At 41.1% G+C, this 19439-nt stretch overlaps 1 protein-coding gene across 1 annotated transcript in view; it reads left to right on the top strand.

Moving 5' to 3' along the window:
• Window positions 1-7081: 7081 nt before the first annotated feature.
• Window positions 7082-19439, top strand: part of LOC125246150 (peroxisomal succinyl-coenzyme A thioesterase-like) — a 45796-nt gene continuing 33438 nt past the window's right edge. Inside the window, exons 1-2 of the mRNA XM_048157021.1 lie at window positions 7082-8123; window positions 13224-13426. Coding sequence (XP_048012978.1) covers window positions 8020-8123; window positions 13224-13426 — 307 coding nt within the window. The 5' untranslated portion in view covers window positions 7082-8019. The remainder of the gene's footprint in view (window positions 8124-13223; window positions 13427-19439) is intronic.

Here is a 19439-nt window from a genome sequence, read left to right on the forward strand (position 1 = left end):
AATAAAGAGATAATTTCTTGTATTTACATTGTTAGCTAACTGTATGATTATATATGTACATTTCTGAAATTACATAATTTGAACAGCCAACTCTGATAACAGATCACTCTAAATTATAATGTTGACATGCATTCTCTGTAAAGCTGTGCTGAAACGATATGTATTGTGAAAAGCGCTATACAAATAAATGTGAATTGAATTGAATTAAGTGACATCTGTGCAGCAGCTACGTGGTCATCAACAAATACCTTTTCCAGATACTATAGGGTCAATGTGGCTGCTTCCAATACTATTGAAGCAGTGGTCCTGTTCGGACCCTCAACATCCTCTTAGGGTAAGTAGGACGTCCTTGTGACCTTGTTGTTTTAAGTCATCCAGTGTGAAGCACTGCCTCTGGTGGTCAGGAAGAATGAAATAGAACGAGAGTTACATATGTAACTGTGGTTATATGAGTTCTGGATGACCGGCAGAGCTTTCCGTCACTCATGGTCAGGGCAAAAAGAATATATATATATACACTACCGCTCAAAAGTTTGGGATCGGTAAGATTTTTAATGTTTTTAAAAGAAGTTTTGTCTGCTCACCAAGGCTTAATTTATTTAATTAAAAATACAGTAAAAACAGTAATATTGTGAAAAATGATTACAATTTAAAATAACTTTTCAATACTTTTTTTTCAGGATTCCTTGATGAATAGAAAGTTCAAAAGAACAGCATTTATCTAAAATACAAAGCTTTTGTAACATTTTACACTACCGTTCAAAAGTTTGGGGTCAGTAAGAATTTTTATTTTTATTTTTTTGAAAAGAAATTAAAGAAATTAATACTTTTATTCAGCAAGGATGCATTAAATCAATCAAAAGTGACAGTAAAGACATTTATAATGTTACAAAAGATTAGATTTCAAATAAACACTGTTCTTTTGAACTTTCTATTCATCAAAGAATCCTAAAAAAAAAATATTGTACACAAATATTTTGTACAATTGTAAACAATAAATGTTTCTTGAGCAGCAAATTGACATATTAGAATGATTTCTGAAGGATCATGTGACACTGAAGACTGGATTAACGATGCTGAAAATTCAGCTTTGCCAACACAAGAATAAATTACATTTTAAAATATTTTCAAATAGAAAACAGTCATTTTAAATTGTAATAATATTTCACAATATTACTGTTTTTACTGTATTTTTAATCAAGTAAATGCACCCTTGGTGAGCAGACGAAACTTTTTTTAAAGACAATAAAATGTTCAGAAGATGAATGCCTTACGGCGTTGGAACAACATGAGGGTGAGTAATTAATGACATTTTTTTTCTTCTTTTTCTTTTTTGGTGAACTAACCCTTTAACTGGTCTTTCAGTGTGCGAATCTCCCTCAAGATGATAAGGAGAAGTCCTAATTTTGGTGATACCAAACTTGGAACATAACTCCTTGATTAGAACTGACTAAAAATGACAGCCTTGATCTGTATGAAGGCATTCAGGAACACCATGCTCTGTGACATACCGTTCTGTTACAGCTCTGTGATCTTTCATAGGGTACAATTCACATACTTGGTGAAATAGTCTTGGAGAATGAGGATATATTTATGGCCTGATGGTGTCACAGGAAGTTCAGTAATGTCAGCTGCCACCTTTTCAAAAGGGCGATTTGCATTAGCATGTGGGACTGGCATAGATCATACTAACTTAAAAAACACAGGATGGTACAACCCCAATTCCAGAAGAGATGGGACATTTAGTAAAATGTGATAACCACAATCTGTGATTTGTTAATTCTCTTGAACCTTATTTTAACTGACAAAAGTACAAAGAAATGTCCAATGTTTTCACTGACCAAGATAGTTGTATTTTGTGAATATAAACAAATTTTAATTTTGATGGTTGCAACACACTCCAAAAAAGTTGGGACAGAAGCTAAAAAAAAGTGAAAATTGATATATAATATCCAAGTTAAGCTGTTTTTAAACATTCCACAATTAGCAGGTGAATTGGTAATAGGTGAGGGTATCATGTTTCGGTGTAAAAGAGCTTCTCAGTCTTTGCAAGAAAAGATGGGTCATGGCTCACCACTTTGTGCCAAATGTCATGAGAGAATTGTCAAACAATTCAAAAATCACATTTCTCAATGCAAGATTGCAAAGAATTTATGTCTTTCACCATCTACCATGCATAAAAAGATTCAAGGAATCAAGAGAAATCTCAGTAAAGGGCAAGGTTGGACACCTCAGTTGAATGTGCATGACTTTTGACCCTTCAGACGGCATTGCATTAAAAACCTTCATGCTACTGTGTTAAATAAAGCCAAATGGACTAGGGAGTACTTTGGAAAACAGTTGTCACTTAACAGTCTGACGCTGCATTAAATGGCACCTCAAATCTCTGTTATACAAGGAGAAAGTTATACATCGATTCTATGCAGAGGTGCTGCCAAGTTCACTGGGCTCAAGCTCATCTCAAATGGTCTAAATGTGTGCTGTGGTCAGATGAGTCAATGTTTCAACTTGTTTTTGGAAAAACTGACATCAAGTTCTCATTTTTTTTGTTAACAACTGTTTGAGTTCTTTTTCTTTCTTTTTTTTAAAGGCAAAAAAATTCAAGAGTACAATTATACAAAATCTAGAACCCACCCCAAACCATCCCATCCCTGGTAGACTTCAAGACAATAGAAATATTGCTTATATAAAAACAACAAGCGCATTTACCTCAGCACACAGCATTGTTTTTGTTTTTAAAGCTGCAGTCCGCGATTTTTCCTCTTTGTCGCCATCTCTGTTTGAAACTTGCAATTGCAGTCATATGCGGAACAGTTATCTGTACGTGCGTTGTGCCTCGGCACAGCTCGTCAGCGCGGATGAATCTAATGCTTGCTGTCACCGCACCGTGGATACTGTATTTCAGAATCACAGATATGATTGAAAGGCCGTTTGGCTGTCTTTACTGCAGACTCTGCTTTGCCGTTGCTCTGCGGATCTGCTGGAGATGATTTTATGTGCCTGAATTCCCATGCCACGCTGAACTGTTTGAATTTTTGTGAGCTGTACTGTGCCCAGTTATCGTTATCAGAGTTATCACTGTGTCTGGGATTCCATGACGTGCAAAATGGGCCTTCAACTTGTGTATCACTGTGCTTGAGCTCGGTTCTGCGAGATAGTCTGCTTCCCAGAAGTTGGAAAAATAGTCAACAGTAATGAGGTAAGCTCTGTTGTTAAATGAAAACAAATCAGTTCCCACTTTTGCCCATGGCCTCATTGGGATATTGTGTGGGCACATGGTCTCTTTCTGCTGTTGTGCATCCACCGCTCTGCAAACCGCACAGTTTCCTATGTATGCTCTGATGGCCGCACTCATCCCAGGCCAGTATTCACAGTCTCTTGCCCTGCGTAAGCAACTTTCAATGCCTAAGTGTGATGCATGAATTCTCTCCATGATTTCGGTTCTCAGCTTTGCAGGTATTACCGCTCTCTCTCCTCTAAAAATCACACCATGTTGCAGACTGAGCTCTTCTCTCACAGAAAAGAACTGTCTCACCTCTTCCCTGGATCTAATATCATTATATATGAAGTGTCAGTATTAAGTGTTATTTTATTAAACTGTTATTAAATTGATCTTGTTTTGTTTGTTTAATGGAGCCAGCAAATCTTAGTTAATTATCCATACAAAAGCTCTGGAGGAAACAGTGATGTCATTGTCCAGTTCAGTTTGCATACAATGTGTCAATGAAGGCAGATCAAAAACAATGTTTGTTGAATATCAAGTCTCCCCAACTAAGCAAGCCAGAGGCGACAGCAACAAGAAAACACAGCTGCCCCAAAAGGCCTCTCCCAGCATCAGATTCAAACACTCTGGTCGATGGTCATCAGAGGCTTTTAAGAACTATATCCAATCCAATTGCTTGCATATTAAAGAAGCTCAACGAACCCTTACCAGCCAAATTCTTCAGCTTCAGCTTGTTCTCTCACTCAATCCTACAAGCTCACCATATCCACCTCAACTGACACCATCAATCCACTAAAATAGTGAAAATATTCTACCTCACTGCTGGGTGTCTTCCCACCTGCTCCCACAGGAGCCCACTCTATTCTTACACTACAGTAGCCGTGAGCCGTGAGCTCACGGCTACTGTAGTGTAGCCGTGAGCTCACAGAGCTCACAGAGCTCACGGCTACATGACAGAAATGACAATTTCTGTCATATTAGGCAGTTTTTATCACGCTGGTGTTAGTTCAAGTGTTCGTTCTTAAATAAGTTTTTTTTTAGTTAGTTAGTTATTTGATGCTATAAAAATGGTTGTGAGATGTCATGATTGACAGCTGAGGTTGACAGCTTCTCTGAGTGAAGTAGTTACTGAGGCGCCAACTGACTTGTATGGTGACTGGAGCTTTAACTTTAATTTTTACATTTTCATAATCGTTTACACCGACATAATGAGTTGTTCTGTGTTTGGGCGGGACCTTGATATCGCGGCTCCACTTCGTGCTCACTTACTGCACAGACTCTGGCTCTACATTCACTATGCGCAGACTCGAGACTCAAAATGTCAGCGCCATATAGACACACTGGCGGCTTCAGTTACAGTGGAAGAGAGTGAAGGCGCGTCATCCATATTTTTTTTACAGTCTATGGATTGGCTTGAGTAGTCGGTGGGTGGAGTCGACCTGTTTGTGGATTTGCCTGCAGTAGTGACTCAGAATCCACAAATGAGTGAGGTGATTCACAAATGCACAGAAAGCAATTCACAAATGTACAGGTGGTGATTCACAAATAAATGCAGGCAGAGTTGTGTTTGTGACATTAAAACATATTTGTGAATGTTTTTTATTAGCAAATCTCATTTTATATATTTGTGAATTTAATTATTTTTTGTGAAACTCCTAACATATATTTGTGAATCTCATTCTATTCATTTGTGCATACAATTATTTTTTGTGAATCTCTTTACATTTATTTGTGGGTCATAATCTATTTATTTGGAATTTTGAAACAAAAATACCCCCATAATTATGGATGCTGATGGAAGGAATATCTTACACATCTTACAAGTATTAGCTGAAAATTGTGAAACACAAAAATTATGAGAGATAGCAGATGGTATTAAAGGAAAACATATCAATATTCAATTAGAATATTATTAGATTATGCTAATTTCCTTCATTCTGTATTTGGTAATGTTAAATTTATGTTACTAGTGACTTATAATGAGATGATTCAGTAACAAGCATGTAAAACATTTAAGCATGTAAAATTCATTTGAAGAATTAAGGTTGATGATCATGTAAGAGAAAAGATCAGAGGGGGGATTGTTGTGGTATTTTTTATTAATCATAACTATAATTTATTTTCTTGCAGGATTAACATTTACACTGCCCTCCAAAAGTTTGGAAACGCCCTAGAAAAGTGGGGTTTTGGACAATATTGGCATGAATCCTTTTTAATTTGTGATAATTTTGCACTGATAAGGGACAACACAAACTGCAAAAATAAATATTAAATATTTTATTACATAAACAGTTTATACATAGAAAAAAAAAATTGATTCATTAAAATATCCACCATCAGCATCTATTACAGCTCTGCATAATCTCGGCATCCAAGCTGTCAGTTTATTCAAACACTGACTTGATATATTACTCCAAGCCTCCTGAAGGATTGCCCAAAGATGATTCACACTGGTTGGACACTTCTTATGGACATCACGGTCCAGTTCCTCCCATAGTAGCTCAACTGGGTTGAGGTTGGGTGATTGGGGAGGCCATTCCATGACAGACATGATGCCAGCTGACTGTTTCCTCTCCAAATACTATTTGCATACCTTGGAAGTGTGCTTGGGGTCATTGTCTTGTTGGAAGGTGAAGCCGTGACCAATAAGGCACTGACCAGAAGGAACAGCATGTCGTTTCAAAATGCTCTGGTATCCATGCTGGTTTAATATTCCTTGGACATGATATAGGTCACCAACTTTTCCTGCTCCAAAACAGCCCCAGAGCATCACACTGCCACCTCCATGCTTCACAGTGGGTGTGATACAGGCATCTAACATCTTTTCACCATCTCTGCGTCTCACGTAAAATCCTCTCTTTGAGCCAAAAACTTCAAATTTGGATTCATCTGTCCAGAGCACCTTCATCCAATCATCTGCTGTCCAGTTTCTGTGCTTCTTTGCCCACTGCAGTCTCTTTTTCTTGTTGTTTGATCTTAGCAGTGGTTTCTTAGCTGATATTCGGCCATGTACACCTGCTTGTTGGAGTCTCTGACGGACAGTAGTACATCACACTGGTACATCACATGCACTGTTGAGATCAGCTGTCAGCTCTGGAGAAGTTAGGTGTCTGTTGCGAAGGCTGGACACTCTTACATATTTGTCCTCACTAGAAGAGGTACTTCTTGGTCTTCCACTCCTCTTTCTGTCTTTATTTGACCCATACTTTGCCTTTTGTTCCAAGCCATAGTGGACACCTTTCAGTGAAATTTTCAACTTTTTTGCTATATCTCGCATTGAATAGCCTTCATTCCTTAGAACTATTACAGACTGACGTGTTTCCAGAGAAAGCTACTAGCACCTGGCTAGTTGTCATGTTGTCAAGAAACACATGGAAACTCTCTATAAAACTGGCCAAACAAGTCATTTGATTGGCAAAAGATATTTGGAAACTGTCTGACCTAAACTGGGTTCTAATTGGTTCATTGTAATCTAAACTTAATTGGTAATCAATTATTGAAGCTATTAAGGTGTGCTGACCCAAAAATCTTTTACAAACATGGGCCAAGTTTAAACCAGTAACCAGGGATCACAGCTGGCAAAGGGGCATGTCTGACTTTCACATGTATATATTGCTATTATTATGTAATCAAAATGAAAGTTATTATTGCTGGTCTTCAATGATAATGTCAAGTTACTTTAATGTATTTGCACCAAAAAATGATAAGGATTTATTCTGATATCGTCCAAAACCACGCTTTGCCAGGGGTGTTTCCAAACTTTTGGAGAGCAGTGTATATGCTTTTGAAAAATAATGTCCCCAAAGTGTGTCTGAATCTTGTCTGAATATAACAAAAAGAAGAAACAAAAGTAGACATTTGTCTGACTATGTATGGATGTGTCTAAATATATAAACTTGTTTTTGCTTTTATAGTAACAGAATTGGTTTGCTGAATTATACATCTGAAGAACCAATCAATTAGAGAAAATATGTAATAAATCATGTCATCTTTGTCCTGCTCCTATTCTATAAAAACTGTTTTACTCTACTTGTCGGGGAGATTCTCCTGGCCATGATTAAAGCATATTCAAAGGCATTGTCTGGAGTCTGTCTGGTTACTGCTCCACAGCAGGTTAGTGGAACATTAGAGAGTGTTCATAGAGGACGAGGAGGAGACATGCTAGAGGGTAATTTTTTTAAGCGTCAATCCGGAGACTTTTAGGGTTGTCAGTTAGAAGATGTCCCAGGTAAACCTAAATCAGGTGCGTAGGGGAATTTCTACCACACTGCCTTTGCTTTTTATTTTTTATTTATTATCCTTAAAATAAATATATCCAAACTGCTGTAGATTATATTACTTTTACAAATGTATACCTTTTTGGAAGTGTAATTAGAATAAAAAAAGTATGCAATGCTTTAATAGTTGAATTAAAAAGTATAAAGTTGGCACACCCTGGCTCCAAAAATATAGAAATTGATTGACAGACTTTCACAGGTGACATTTTGAGCACACGCTGTTCAACAGACCTGAGCCAGGAGACGAACGGTGAGTAAGCACATCTAGTGCAACATGATTAACTGTTTCTCATTCCAGTAATTGGCATGAAGAGACAAGATAAAAGCCACTGAGCAACTGGGGAAGGTGAGAGAGAGACTACGGTGAACTTGTGTCTGTGCATCTCTGTGGAGAACGAAGCCAAAGGAACTATTATATTGAGGCGTCAGTGCTGTTTTGTTGAGGAAACTGTTGAATAAAAGTACACCTCAGACGACCCTGTCTTGTCCTTCTTGCCCTGAAGAACTGTCACAACAATTATGAGGAGTTTCACTGCAGCATTTTTTAATTATAAACTTCTGTATATGGCACATGTGACAGCATTAAAACAAATAAACTGTGTGAGCAACCTGATGTCCTTAAGGTAAGTCATTTGATTTATATGAATTTACTGTTGAACACATTTCTTAGATTTTTTTTTAAGGGTTTTTCTTATGGTAAAGGCCATGGATACCATTTAACATCTAATTATTGCAAAGTTTCTAAATGGACACTGTAATACAATGATCAGAGTCTGATATCTAAAACATCTAATATGATTAGAATATATGGCATTGTTTTCATTTAATTGATCAGTGTTTTGTGATCAGATTATTCTCATACCACATTTGGAGGTGGCATATGACCACATTGCTACTAGTTGCATAAACTATAATAATGAAGAAGAGAAATTACATAAAATATATGGGAGATGTGGAAAGCATGTTCTCCTCAGTTACCTAAATATGGTTATTTTCATACATACATCCAAATGTTGAAATTTGATGACATTTTTCATATTTTTGCATAATTATTTCTTGATCTTCAGCAGACAAGTAATACTGCTCAACCCAGTTGGAAACTAACTAAGGCTGGATTTATTAGATATTGTCAGTCTGACACCTAAACCTGAGATAAATCTATATTCCATATAATATATCTATATTCCATATTCCTTATAAATAACCTGAATTATTTAAGGTAAGCCAGAAGTAACTTTCAGATTAGCACAGGGATCTTCAAAGTTTTCAGGGCAAGGACCCCTTAGGTGCAAATACTCTGTAAGTGTCATGATCCCTGCCTGTGTCACGTGTGTCTTCATTGTTGTGTTCACCTCTTGTTTCCCTGCTGCTGTTCCCTTGTTTGTTACCATGGACACTTATTGGACCACGCCCCCTTGCTACCTTGTTAAGCTTGTTTGTTCCTGTGTATAAGTAGTGCTTGTGTCTCACTTGTGGTTTGTCAGTCCTTGAATGTATTCCTGTGTTCTTGTACTCTTACCTCATGTTCGCTGTTACCTGTGTTGGTCTGTGACGGTCCTCAAGGGTCACTTCTGGAATTTTTGGACTATGCTCTTTGGTTAAGTGGTTTTCCCTACACTGTTGCCCCAACAGAGGAGGACTCTTCCCCTTAACTTTTTTTTTTTTTTTTTGGTGGTGGTGGTTGTGGTGGTGGGTGGGGTGGGGTGGGGGTCAATATAAGTTCCAGTTGGCCCATCATGATCTCCAGCATGCCCAGTTATGATGGTGTCTAGCCCCGTGCTTTCTGTACCTTCCTGCCCAGTAGTTCACAAGATGGCTGCCACTCTAGAGTCTGTTCACAACATGGCTCCCATACCAGAGTCTTGTCCCGTCATGGCCGCAAAGCCAGTGTCTTCGGACAAGATGGCTGCTCTGCCTGTGTCTTCAGACTAGATGGCTGCTCCGGCTGTGTCGTCAGACAAGATGGTTGCCACGCCAGAGCCTCCAACCATCATGGCTGCCACACCAGAGGCTCCAGCCATCATGAACACTATGCCAGAGTCTCCAGCCTTCACGGGTGCCTTGTCAGAATCTTCAGCCATCATGGATGCCACATCTGTGTTCCCAAACGTCATGAGTGCTGCATTTGAAAAAAGTAAGGCTTCCCCTAGGCATTTGAGTCTGCAGGACACACCACTGACATTGGTGCGAGCAGCTGGCATCTCAGAAGTAATGCCAAACCTGGGGGTTTCTGAGGTGGTCCCGCTGTCGACTGTGCTCCCTGTTATGGCAATGGCCATCTGGTGTGTTTGGGCTGTGCACTGCTCCTCAGCTGATGAATCCGCTCTAAAGACCGCTCCAGTCTGCTAATCCACTCCAGAGCCTGCCTCAACCCAAGAATCCGCTCCAGAGTCCACCTTAGTCCATAAGTCCACTCCAGAGCTCGTTCCAGTCCCAGAGGCCAGCCTCACGACCTAAGAGTTCCCTGTCTGCCCTATGACCTCGGTGGTTGTCCCTGAGTTCCGTCTGCCCTGATGTGACCACGGAGGTGGTTCCTGAGTTTCCTATCTGCCTCGACACGACTGTAGAGGTCATAACAGTCCTGCCTGTTTGCCTCAATATGACCACAGAGGTCATTCCTGAACTGCCCCCTTGTTACCTTGTTAAGATTTTTTGTTCCTCTGTATAAGTAGTACTTGTGGTTTGTCAGTCGTTGAATGTATTCCTGTGTTCTTGTACTCTTGGTGTTTTCCCTCATGTTCGCTGTTACCTGTGTAAATTTTAAGCTGCATGTGGATCCTCTTCTCTGCCTGCTTCTTTGTTCCCCTGCAAATCGTTACTGTAAGCAATGGCTCCTCTCTAACAAGAATAGCAATGTAAACTAGATAAAAAAGTTTGAAGACAAACTTTAAGTTGGCTTGAAAAAGCCAGTCCAGAAAGTTTGAAATAGTTTTAAAAGTTTTCAGTTTGAAAGTTTAAGTTTAGTAGTTTAGATAGATAGATTTAGTTTGATAGATAGATAGATAGATAGATAGATAGATAGATAGATAGATAGATAGATAGTTGTCACAGATGGTTACTATGGAGTTTTTATAGAGTTATTAGCATGTTCTTAGCCTACTTTAACACTTAGCTAATCAATATTAGCATGTTGCTATTCATTGCTAGAATGTGTAGCATGTTGGAAGTCCAGATTGCTAGCATGAGTCAAAAGAGCCAACCGCCATGTCTCTACGATGTTCTGATGCAGAGATATAGATTTTGCAAAATGGTTGCTAGGGTACTGTTTGGTTGCTAGGGAGTGGCTTGGCAGCTACCAATGATGATACTCCAAAGGCTACTTGACAATATAAACCAAACCCCATGTCTGTACGTTGTTTTGATGCAGAGATATAGATTTTGCAAAACGGTTGCTAGGGTACTCTGTTTGGTTGCTAGGGAGTGGCTTGGCAGCTACCAATGATGATACTCCAAAGGCTACATGACAATAGAAACCAACCCCCATGTTTTTACGATGTTCTGATGCAGAGATATAGATTTTGCAAAACGGTTGCTAGGGTACTCTGTTCTGTTGCTAGGGAGTGGCTTGGCAGCTACCAATGATGATACTCCAAAGGCTGCTTGACAATATAAGCCAACTCCCATGTCTTTACGATGTTCTGATGCAGAGATATAGATCTTGCAAAACGGTTGCTAGGGTACTCTGTTTGGTTGCTAGGGCGTGGCTTGGCAGCTACCAATGATGATACTCCAAAGGCTGCTTGACAATATAAACCAACCCCCATGCCTCTATGATATTCAGATTTGAAGATATCCCTCTATGCTTTGGGTTGCTAGGGTATTGCTATGAAGTTGCTAGGATATTCCATATATGATAGATAGATAGATAGATAGATAGATAGATATTAGTTAGACAGATATGATATATAAACGCAATTTTATGAAGAGATGTGAGTGCTTTGTTTGTGCAAAAAAAATAAAAAAATAAAATAAAATAAAATACAAAAAACACATAATTTAGCACTTTATTTACAAAGTACTATTATCCAAAGTGTGTTCACGCAACAACAGGAAGTTGGCCATTAGGTTGTTTGAAAAATGCATGCTCTAGAATTAGATACACTCCTCCTAGGGGATTCATCCAATCGCAACCAAACTCAGTCAGCATGGAGTCAAGACATTGAGGATACAAAATTGTGAGCAGATTTTTGATCTCGCCATGTTTCGCCGTGGTGAGCCAACAAATTTATGGTGATGAAAGAGAAACAGGAAGTTTGATATAACTTCTGCATACATTGATTTTGATGCAACTTCAGTTGTGTGTTCGTTGAAGGAGCCCGATCACATGGATATGACTATTCTTAGTCAAAGTCATAGCGCCACCAACTGGCAGCAGGAAGTGTGTCACTTTCAAAATGCTTTAAAATCACCATTATATTTTTACCCAATTTGCTTCAATCTTCATCAGAATAATGTTAAGACACCGCAGATGTACACCTGTGAAAGGATTCGGTAACACTTTATAATAACAGCATACTATGAATCATTAGTTAAGCATTATTAAATAAATAATTCATCATTTATAAAGCATTAATAGACATTAGTATGCAGTTTATAAATACAGCTATAAATTCTTTGTTCTTGATTTACAAGCATATCTATAATGTTTTTTAATAATTGTATTTTCATAGTTTATTAATGATCAATTTATCATTTCTCAATTAATGGCTCTCTAAGCGATCCTGGGTGGAGTAACTTCCTGTTGACGTTCGAAGTGTTAGGAGCTAGATCCTCCTCCTCCCCCACCCCCTCCGTGCTTCCTGAAACAGTCATGAACGCGCATTTAAAATGTAAGTAGTTTGCGTATTGACGCTGCTTGTCGGTTATTGGCTGGAGCATGTTTATTATGATTCGTGGTCCAGGCTGCATCAGTTTGTTTTTGTTGCCGTTTTCGGAGCTTGTGGCGACTACAGAGACCGCTTTTTTTTACAGTGTGTTCAGGGGACAGGCAGCTAGCGGATAGTGAGGAGATGTTTGCTGTATGTGCCAAAAAAATGTTTTGGCCTAAAAACACGTGACTTCGCTTAGAGCACCTTTAAGGATTGCATTATTTACAACCAGTTATTTAGGAGTTGTCAGTGGTTCATAAGATCATTTTTAAAAATTGTAAGTAAATGATTAATAAACTATTTTAATGTACATTGTAGTAATAGTTACTTAGTGTGTTAATAAATTATAAATTGATCATTAATAAAGTATAAAAATAAAATTAAAAACATTATAGATACGCTTGTAAATCAAGAACAAAGCATTTATAGCTGTATTAATAAACTGCCTACTAATGTCTATTAATGCTTTATAAATGATTAATTAACTATTTACTAATGCTTAACTAATGATTCATAGCGTGAGATTATAAAGTGTTACCAGAACTTTTACTGCCATAAAGGAGTACTCTTAGTGGTAAGACAAATGTTTTGTGAATATGGCCCCTGATGTTTATTTGAATTGAGTGAATACTGATAAACTTCAACAAACCATCCCATACAAAGATTATCCAAATATTCCAAAGAAAGACAAAGCAAACATAGGTGGAGAAATGTACATATTGCTGTTATTTTCTAAGGAACATAAAAACTAAATATTTATAAAATGTTCACGCTGTTCTTTTCCATACAAAAACGGTTTATAGTAACCATGACTGCTGAATCACTTTTCAAGTATCTCCTGTAATATCTGTATAGGACTGTGAGCATTCAGAAGAGGACATGTCCACTGATCTCTGTCCAGCCTTGTCGTGGGCTGGTGGACGAGAAGTTTCAGATTGCTGTAACAAATTTACCACCAAGTCAAAAGGTGACACTACACTCTCTACTTCAATCAGAGGACAAAGACCTCTGGGAGGCGTTTGGACACTACATCAGTGATGAACATGGAACAGTTACAGGTGCGTAGTGCTGTCTAGTGCATGGCTTTTACAAAAGTTACAATGGTAACCACAGTTTCAGTTACTATTGTTACTATTGTTACTTAGGACAGTTACTATTGTTACTTACGACAGTTATTGTTACTGTTATTAAAAGGTGCAGATGACACACAGACAGGCATATTTTGTCCTGTGCAATTCAGTTCATACAGCACAACGAAAATGGTGTCGGACAGATCTTGAATTTTGGTCTGAAACTAAAATATCTGTTAAAACCTAACATTAGCTGTCAAACTCCATATGTTAAGAAATATGTTGAGATTTAGTTAGTATGGATTTTGTTGGCATGACATCAAACTTTTAACAGAGCCAGGATTTGGTTGCAAATGAAAACAATCAACCTGTTGAGAAATTTGGATGATGGACAGATGTCAAGATCTAATGTCAGACATACTCAAATAATTAATTTTAAGACAAACATATAAAAGTGAACAAACTTTAAAATCTTAGTTAAACTGCAATCGGTTCACAAATATTTGACAGTTTAATTGGATAAATGGCTGAGACGTGCAATGACTTATCAAAATGACCTGTTATTGTAACACTTTTAAAAAGCCTGCTTATGTTAAATCAGCAACAGACTTATTTGTTATATCCATTTGCAGAATTTAATAGAAGTGGTCAGGCAAAAAAAAGTGTCACAAACCAGCAGATAGTCCCTACAAGGCAAACAAATCCAAATCAGTACACAAAAAGATTAAAAAGAGAGAACAGGCAGATGTAAATATGCAATCAGGGAAAACACAAAAGAAATGCTAGACAAAGGTCACTGGTAGAATGTGCAGCCTCCAAAGTGGGCAGAGGCAAGTGTGAGAGGCAGCCTGTGGTGAAATCTTTGGACCCTGGCTTGTAAAATACATCTTCGTTGAAGCAGAGCAGGCATGTAGATCACCTCGCAATGCGCACCACAGCATGCCCCATACTTTTAGTGGCCAGCAGGGTAGTTCATGGTCCAAACCAACGGCCCCACAAAAAATGTTCACTACCGTTCCACAGCCCACATGCAGTCAAGGGCCTCTTTCTCTGCAATGGCATATTTCCGCTCTGCTGCAGAGAGTGAGCGACAAGCAAATGTGACAGTATGTTCAGAACCATCAGCGTAAATCTGTGTTAGGACAGCCCCTATACCATAGGGGCTATGCTACCTATCCCTTTCATGTACGTCCTCAATCCAAATGAAAATGCCTTCTTTCTTTAAAGGTGCCCTAGAATTTAAAATTAAATTTACCTTGGCATAGTTGAATAATAAGAGTTATATACATGGAAATGACATACAGTGAGCCTCAAACACCATTGTTTCCTCCCTCATATGTAAATCTCATGCGTGAAAAACACCACGGAAAAACAGGTGAATCTCAACATAACGCAGACTGTGCGCAACAGTCGGGATCATTAATATGTACGCACCCAACATTTGCATATACCAGCCCATGTTCAAGGCAAGCCAGTATTAATATCGTGGAGCTGCACAGCCGAATCATCAGACGTTCTGCAGGTATTGTGAAGCTGTCATGATCACCAGTGAGAGTGCTCTATCAGCCACTAGAGGGCACTCCATCCCGGACTCTTATTTCCACTCGTTACATACACTACATATCCCATAACACACTGTCTGGACTCGTCATCACTTCATTGCACCCAGCTGGATTGTATTATGTCATTAGTGTCTGTCTATTTATACTGAGTTGTTTCTGTCTTTGTTTGTGGTTCGTTAACTATTGTTACGTGCGCTTCTGTTTCTCTGGTTTTCTTGTTTTTCTTGTGCCTGTGTTGTATGGACTGCTTAACTGGATTTTGACCCTTGCCTGCTTTTGGATCACGACCTTGGATTACCCTTTAAATAAACTACACCTGCACTTGGATCCTAAACCTTCTTGTTTCTGTGTGTACCGTGACAGAACCAAAAACCATGCAAGGATCCAGCAGTGTGGGGTTCCGAATCCTTCCTCCAGCCACTACCAGGGAGCATTTGGATCAACTGCGGGCGTTGAGGGCTCTACGCCAAGAGGGATGGGAGGTAGGATGCTTCGCCAAGGTCTTTTGGACGATGGCGGTGGGGCTGGGTTACAATGACGCGGCTTTGAAGGATGTGTTTAATTGCTGCCTTGACGATCCTCTGCCTCAATGTGAGATGGAAGGGCTACGGATTTTAGATTTCTGGAGGTTTGCCGCATATCTTCGCCATCGGAGAGAATGGACCTCACCGAGTCCATCAGGCAGTGTGCATGCTGCAGCCCATGAATCCATTTCAGAAGGCACAGGGGAGGTGGGCACTGAGCCTCAGCTTCACCCCGGTAAAGGGAGGAGGAGGAGAAGGAAGAAGGCTCCAGCCAGTGAGCCCGCTCCAGCCAGTGAGTCCGCTCCAGACAGTGAGTCCACTCCAGAGCCCGCTCCAGTCAGTGAGTCCGCTCCAGCCAGTGAGTCCACTCCTGAGCCCGCTTCAGTCAGTGAGTCCGCTTCAGTCAGTGAGTCCACTCCAGTCAGTGAGTCCATTCCAGAGTCCGCTCAAGCCAGTGGGTCCACTCCAGAGCCCGCTCCAGCCAGTGAGTCCACTCCAGAGCCCGCTCCAGTCAGTGAGTCCACTCCAGAGCCCGCTCCAGTCAGTGAGTCCACTCCATAGCCTGCTCCAGTCAGTGAGTCCACTCCAGAGCCCGCTCCAGTCAGTGAGTCCACTCCAGAGCCCGCTCCAGTCAGTGAGTCCACTCCAGAGCCCGCTCCAGTCAGTGAGTCCACTCCTGAGCCCGCTTCAGTCAGTGAGTCCGCTTCAGTCAGTGAGTCCGCTCCAGCCAGTGAATCCGCTCCGGCCTGTTGGGCCACTTCGGTGCCTACAGATGAGGTAGGCACAGAGCCACCGCCTCACCCTCATAAGAGGAGGAAAAGGAGGAGAAGGGCTTCCTCCGTCCTTCAAGGCCCGGAGACCACTCTAGAGGTTGTTCTTCGTTTTCCTAAGCACCTTTCCCTGCCGGCGCCAACTAAGCGCCTTGCCCTGCCGGCGCCGCCAGAGCAGCCCGAGCCCGCTGCCGTCACCGAGCTGCCCGCTCTCCCTGATACGGCCACGGAGGCCGTCACCGAGCTGCTCGCTCTCCCTGATACGGCCACGGAGGCGTCACCGAGCTGCCCGTTCTCCCTGATACGGCCACGGAGCACCTTTGGACAGGCCTGCCGGCGCCACTCAGGCCGTCTGCCCTGCCGTCCAAACCGTCTGCCCTGCCGCCGCCGTCCAAGCCTTCTGCCCTGCCGCCGCCATCCAAGCCTTCTGCCCTGCCGCCACCGTCCAAGCCTTCGGCCCTACTGCCGCCATCCAAGCCTTCTTCTTTGCCGCCTTTGCCCAGGCTACCTGAACCGTTGAGACCCGCCTGGTCTGTTCCTCCAGCACCGCCCTGGCACTCAGCCAGGAGTCCAGATCTGCCAGTGCCCGCCTGGTCAGTACCTCCAGCACCACCCTGGCACTCAGCCAGGACTCCAGAACCGCTGGAACCAGCCTGGTCAGTTCCTCCAGCACCACCCTGGCACTCAGCCAGGACTCCAGAACCGCTGGAACCAGCCTGGTCAGTTCCTCCAGCACCACCCTGGCTATCAGTTGGGCACCCTGGATCTGGCCCACCATCCCTCCCCCTGATCCTCCTCCTGTCCACCTCCCTCCTGACTTTGTGTTTTTGTTTTGTTTTGTCTGGTGGAGCGTCTGGTAGCCGCTCCTTTGAGGGGGGGTAATGTCATGATCACCAGTGAGAGTGCTCTATCAGCCACTAGAGGGCACTCCATCCCGGACTCTTATTTCCACTCGTTACATACACTACATATCCCATAACACACTGCCTGGACTCGTCATCACTTCATTGCACCCAGCTGGATTGTATTATGTCATTAGTGTCTGTCTATTTATGCCGAGTTGTTTCTGTCTTTGTTTGTGGTTCGTTAACTATTGTTACGTGCGCTTCTGTTTCTCTGGTTTTCTTGTTTTTCTTGTGCCTGTGTTGTATGGACTGCTTTACTGGATTTTGACCCTTGCCTGCTTTTGGATCACGACCTTGGATTACCCTTTAAATAAACTACACCTGCACTTGGATCCTAAACCTTCTTGTTTCTGTGTGTACCGTGACAGAAGCAAGCAAGGACAATAGCGAAAATGGCAGATGGATCCATAATAACTGTTCATGATGCATGATATCATGATATATTTAGTGATATTTGTAAATTGTCTTTCTAAATGTTTGTTTCGTTAGCATGTTGCTAATGTACTGTTAAATGTGGTTAAAGTTACCATTGTTTCTTACTGTATTCACAGAGACCAGAGCCATGTCGTTATTTTCATTTTGAAACGCTTGCAGTCTGTATAATTCATAAACGCATCTTCATTCTTTATAAATCTCTCCAACAGTGTAGTATTAGCCCCGTTAGCCACAGCATACTATCAAACTCATTCAGAATCAAATGTAAACATCCACAAAATAAATACCATACTTACATGATCTGATATGCTGCATTACGAACACTTTATAAAATCCATTCTGATAGTTAAAGGTGCCCTTTAATGAAAAATTTAATTTATCTTGGCATAGTCAAATAACAAGAGTTCAGTACATGGAAATGACATACAGTGAGTCTCAAACTCCATTGTTTCCTCCTTGTGTAAATCTCATTTGTTTAAAGCTCGTTTCAATCACGTGTTAATAAGCAGTATATTAATTGTGTGTGCGCGCTGTCGCGGAAGCGTCAGCGGGAGCGTTCAGCCTCCTCGTGTGAAGACCGACTCGGGTAAAGACCTGCGACTCTACCTGCGCGACTCCACCGAGCAACGAAACCGGTAGACACTTAAGTTTCTTCCCTCCTTTCACACTTTTTCTCAGCATGTGCTTTCAACTCATTCCTGTTGTCTCTTGGCAACGCTCCACTAACCCACGTAAAAGGCAGCGCAATGCTTCTAACCTGCGCCCTATTTACTCCTCTTCTAACACTAATACTCCTCTCTCTGTCTCTGTGGGTCTATGGAATTGTCAGTCAGCAGTTAACAAAGCTGACTTCATTCCAGCCTTTGCTACTAATTCTTCTTTTAATATCTTGGGCTTGACTGAGACCTGGATTCGTCCAGAGGACTCAGCAACCCCTGCTGCTCTCTCTAACAACTTCACTTTCTCTCATACCCCTCGCCAGTCTGGGAGGGGTGGGGGCACAGGTCTTCTCATTTCTGACAATTGGAAATACTCGACTCATTCCTCTCTGTGCAACTACAATTTATTTGAGTTTCATGCTATTACAATCTCAATTCCTGTCAAAATTCATATCGTAGTAATTTATCGCCCCCCAGGCCAACTGGGTACCTTTGTAGAGGAACTGGACATGCTGCTGTCCTCATTCCCAGAGGATGGTAGCCCACTTGTAGTTTTTGGCGATTTCAACATTCATCTGGAGAAGCCCAGATGGCTCATCACCACAAGTACACACAAATCTGGCAACCAGCTTGATCTCATTTACACACGCAACTGCATCACCGACAACATTCTGGTAAAACCTCTGCACTTTTCTGATCATTTTTTCATTACTTTTAATCTTCAACTCCCCATTTGTTCACCACCAACCCCGCTACCAGTTACCTTCAGACGAAACCTGCGCTCTCTTTCTTCTTCTCATCTTTCCTCTGTCGTGTCATCCTCCCTTCCCTCACCCTCACAATTCTCATCTCTGGATGTGAATACAGCAACAGACACTTTATGTTCCACATTAACTTCTTCTCTAGATAGTATCTGTCCTCTGTCATCCAGGCCTGCACGTGCCACTCCCTCTAATCCCTGGTTATCTGATGTTCTTCGTGAACATCGGACCAAACTCAGGGCTGCAGAGAGGAAGTAGCACAAATCAAAAGACCAATTTGACCTATGTAGCTATCAGTCTCTGCTCTCATCCTTTTCTGCTGAAATTCATGCTGCTAAATCCTCCTATTTCCACAACAAAATCAACAGCGCTTCAAACACACGTA

The sequence above is a fragment of the Megalobrama amblycephala genome, linkage group LG14 (assembly GCF_018812025.1).
Source record: "Megalobrama amblycephala isolate DHTTF-2021 linkage group LG14, ASM1881202v1, whole genome shotgun sequence".
NCBI lineage: Eukaryota > Metazoa > Chordata > Actinopteri > Cypriniformes > Xenocyprididae > Megalobrama > Megalobrama amblycephala.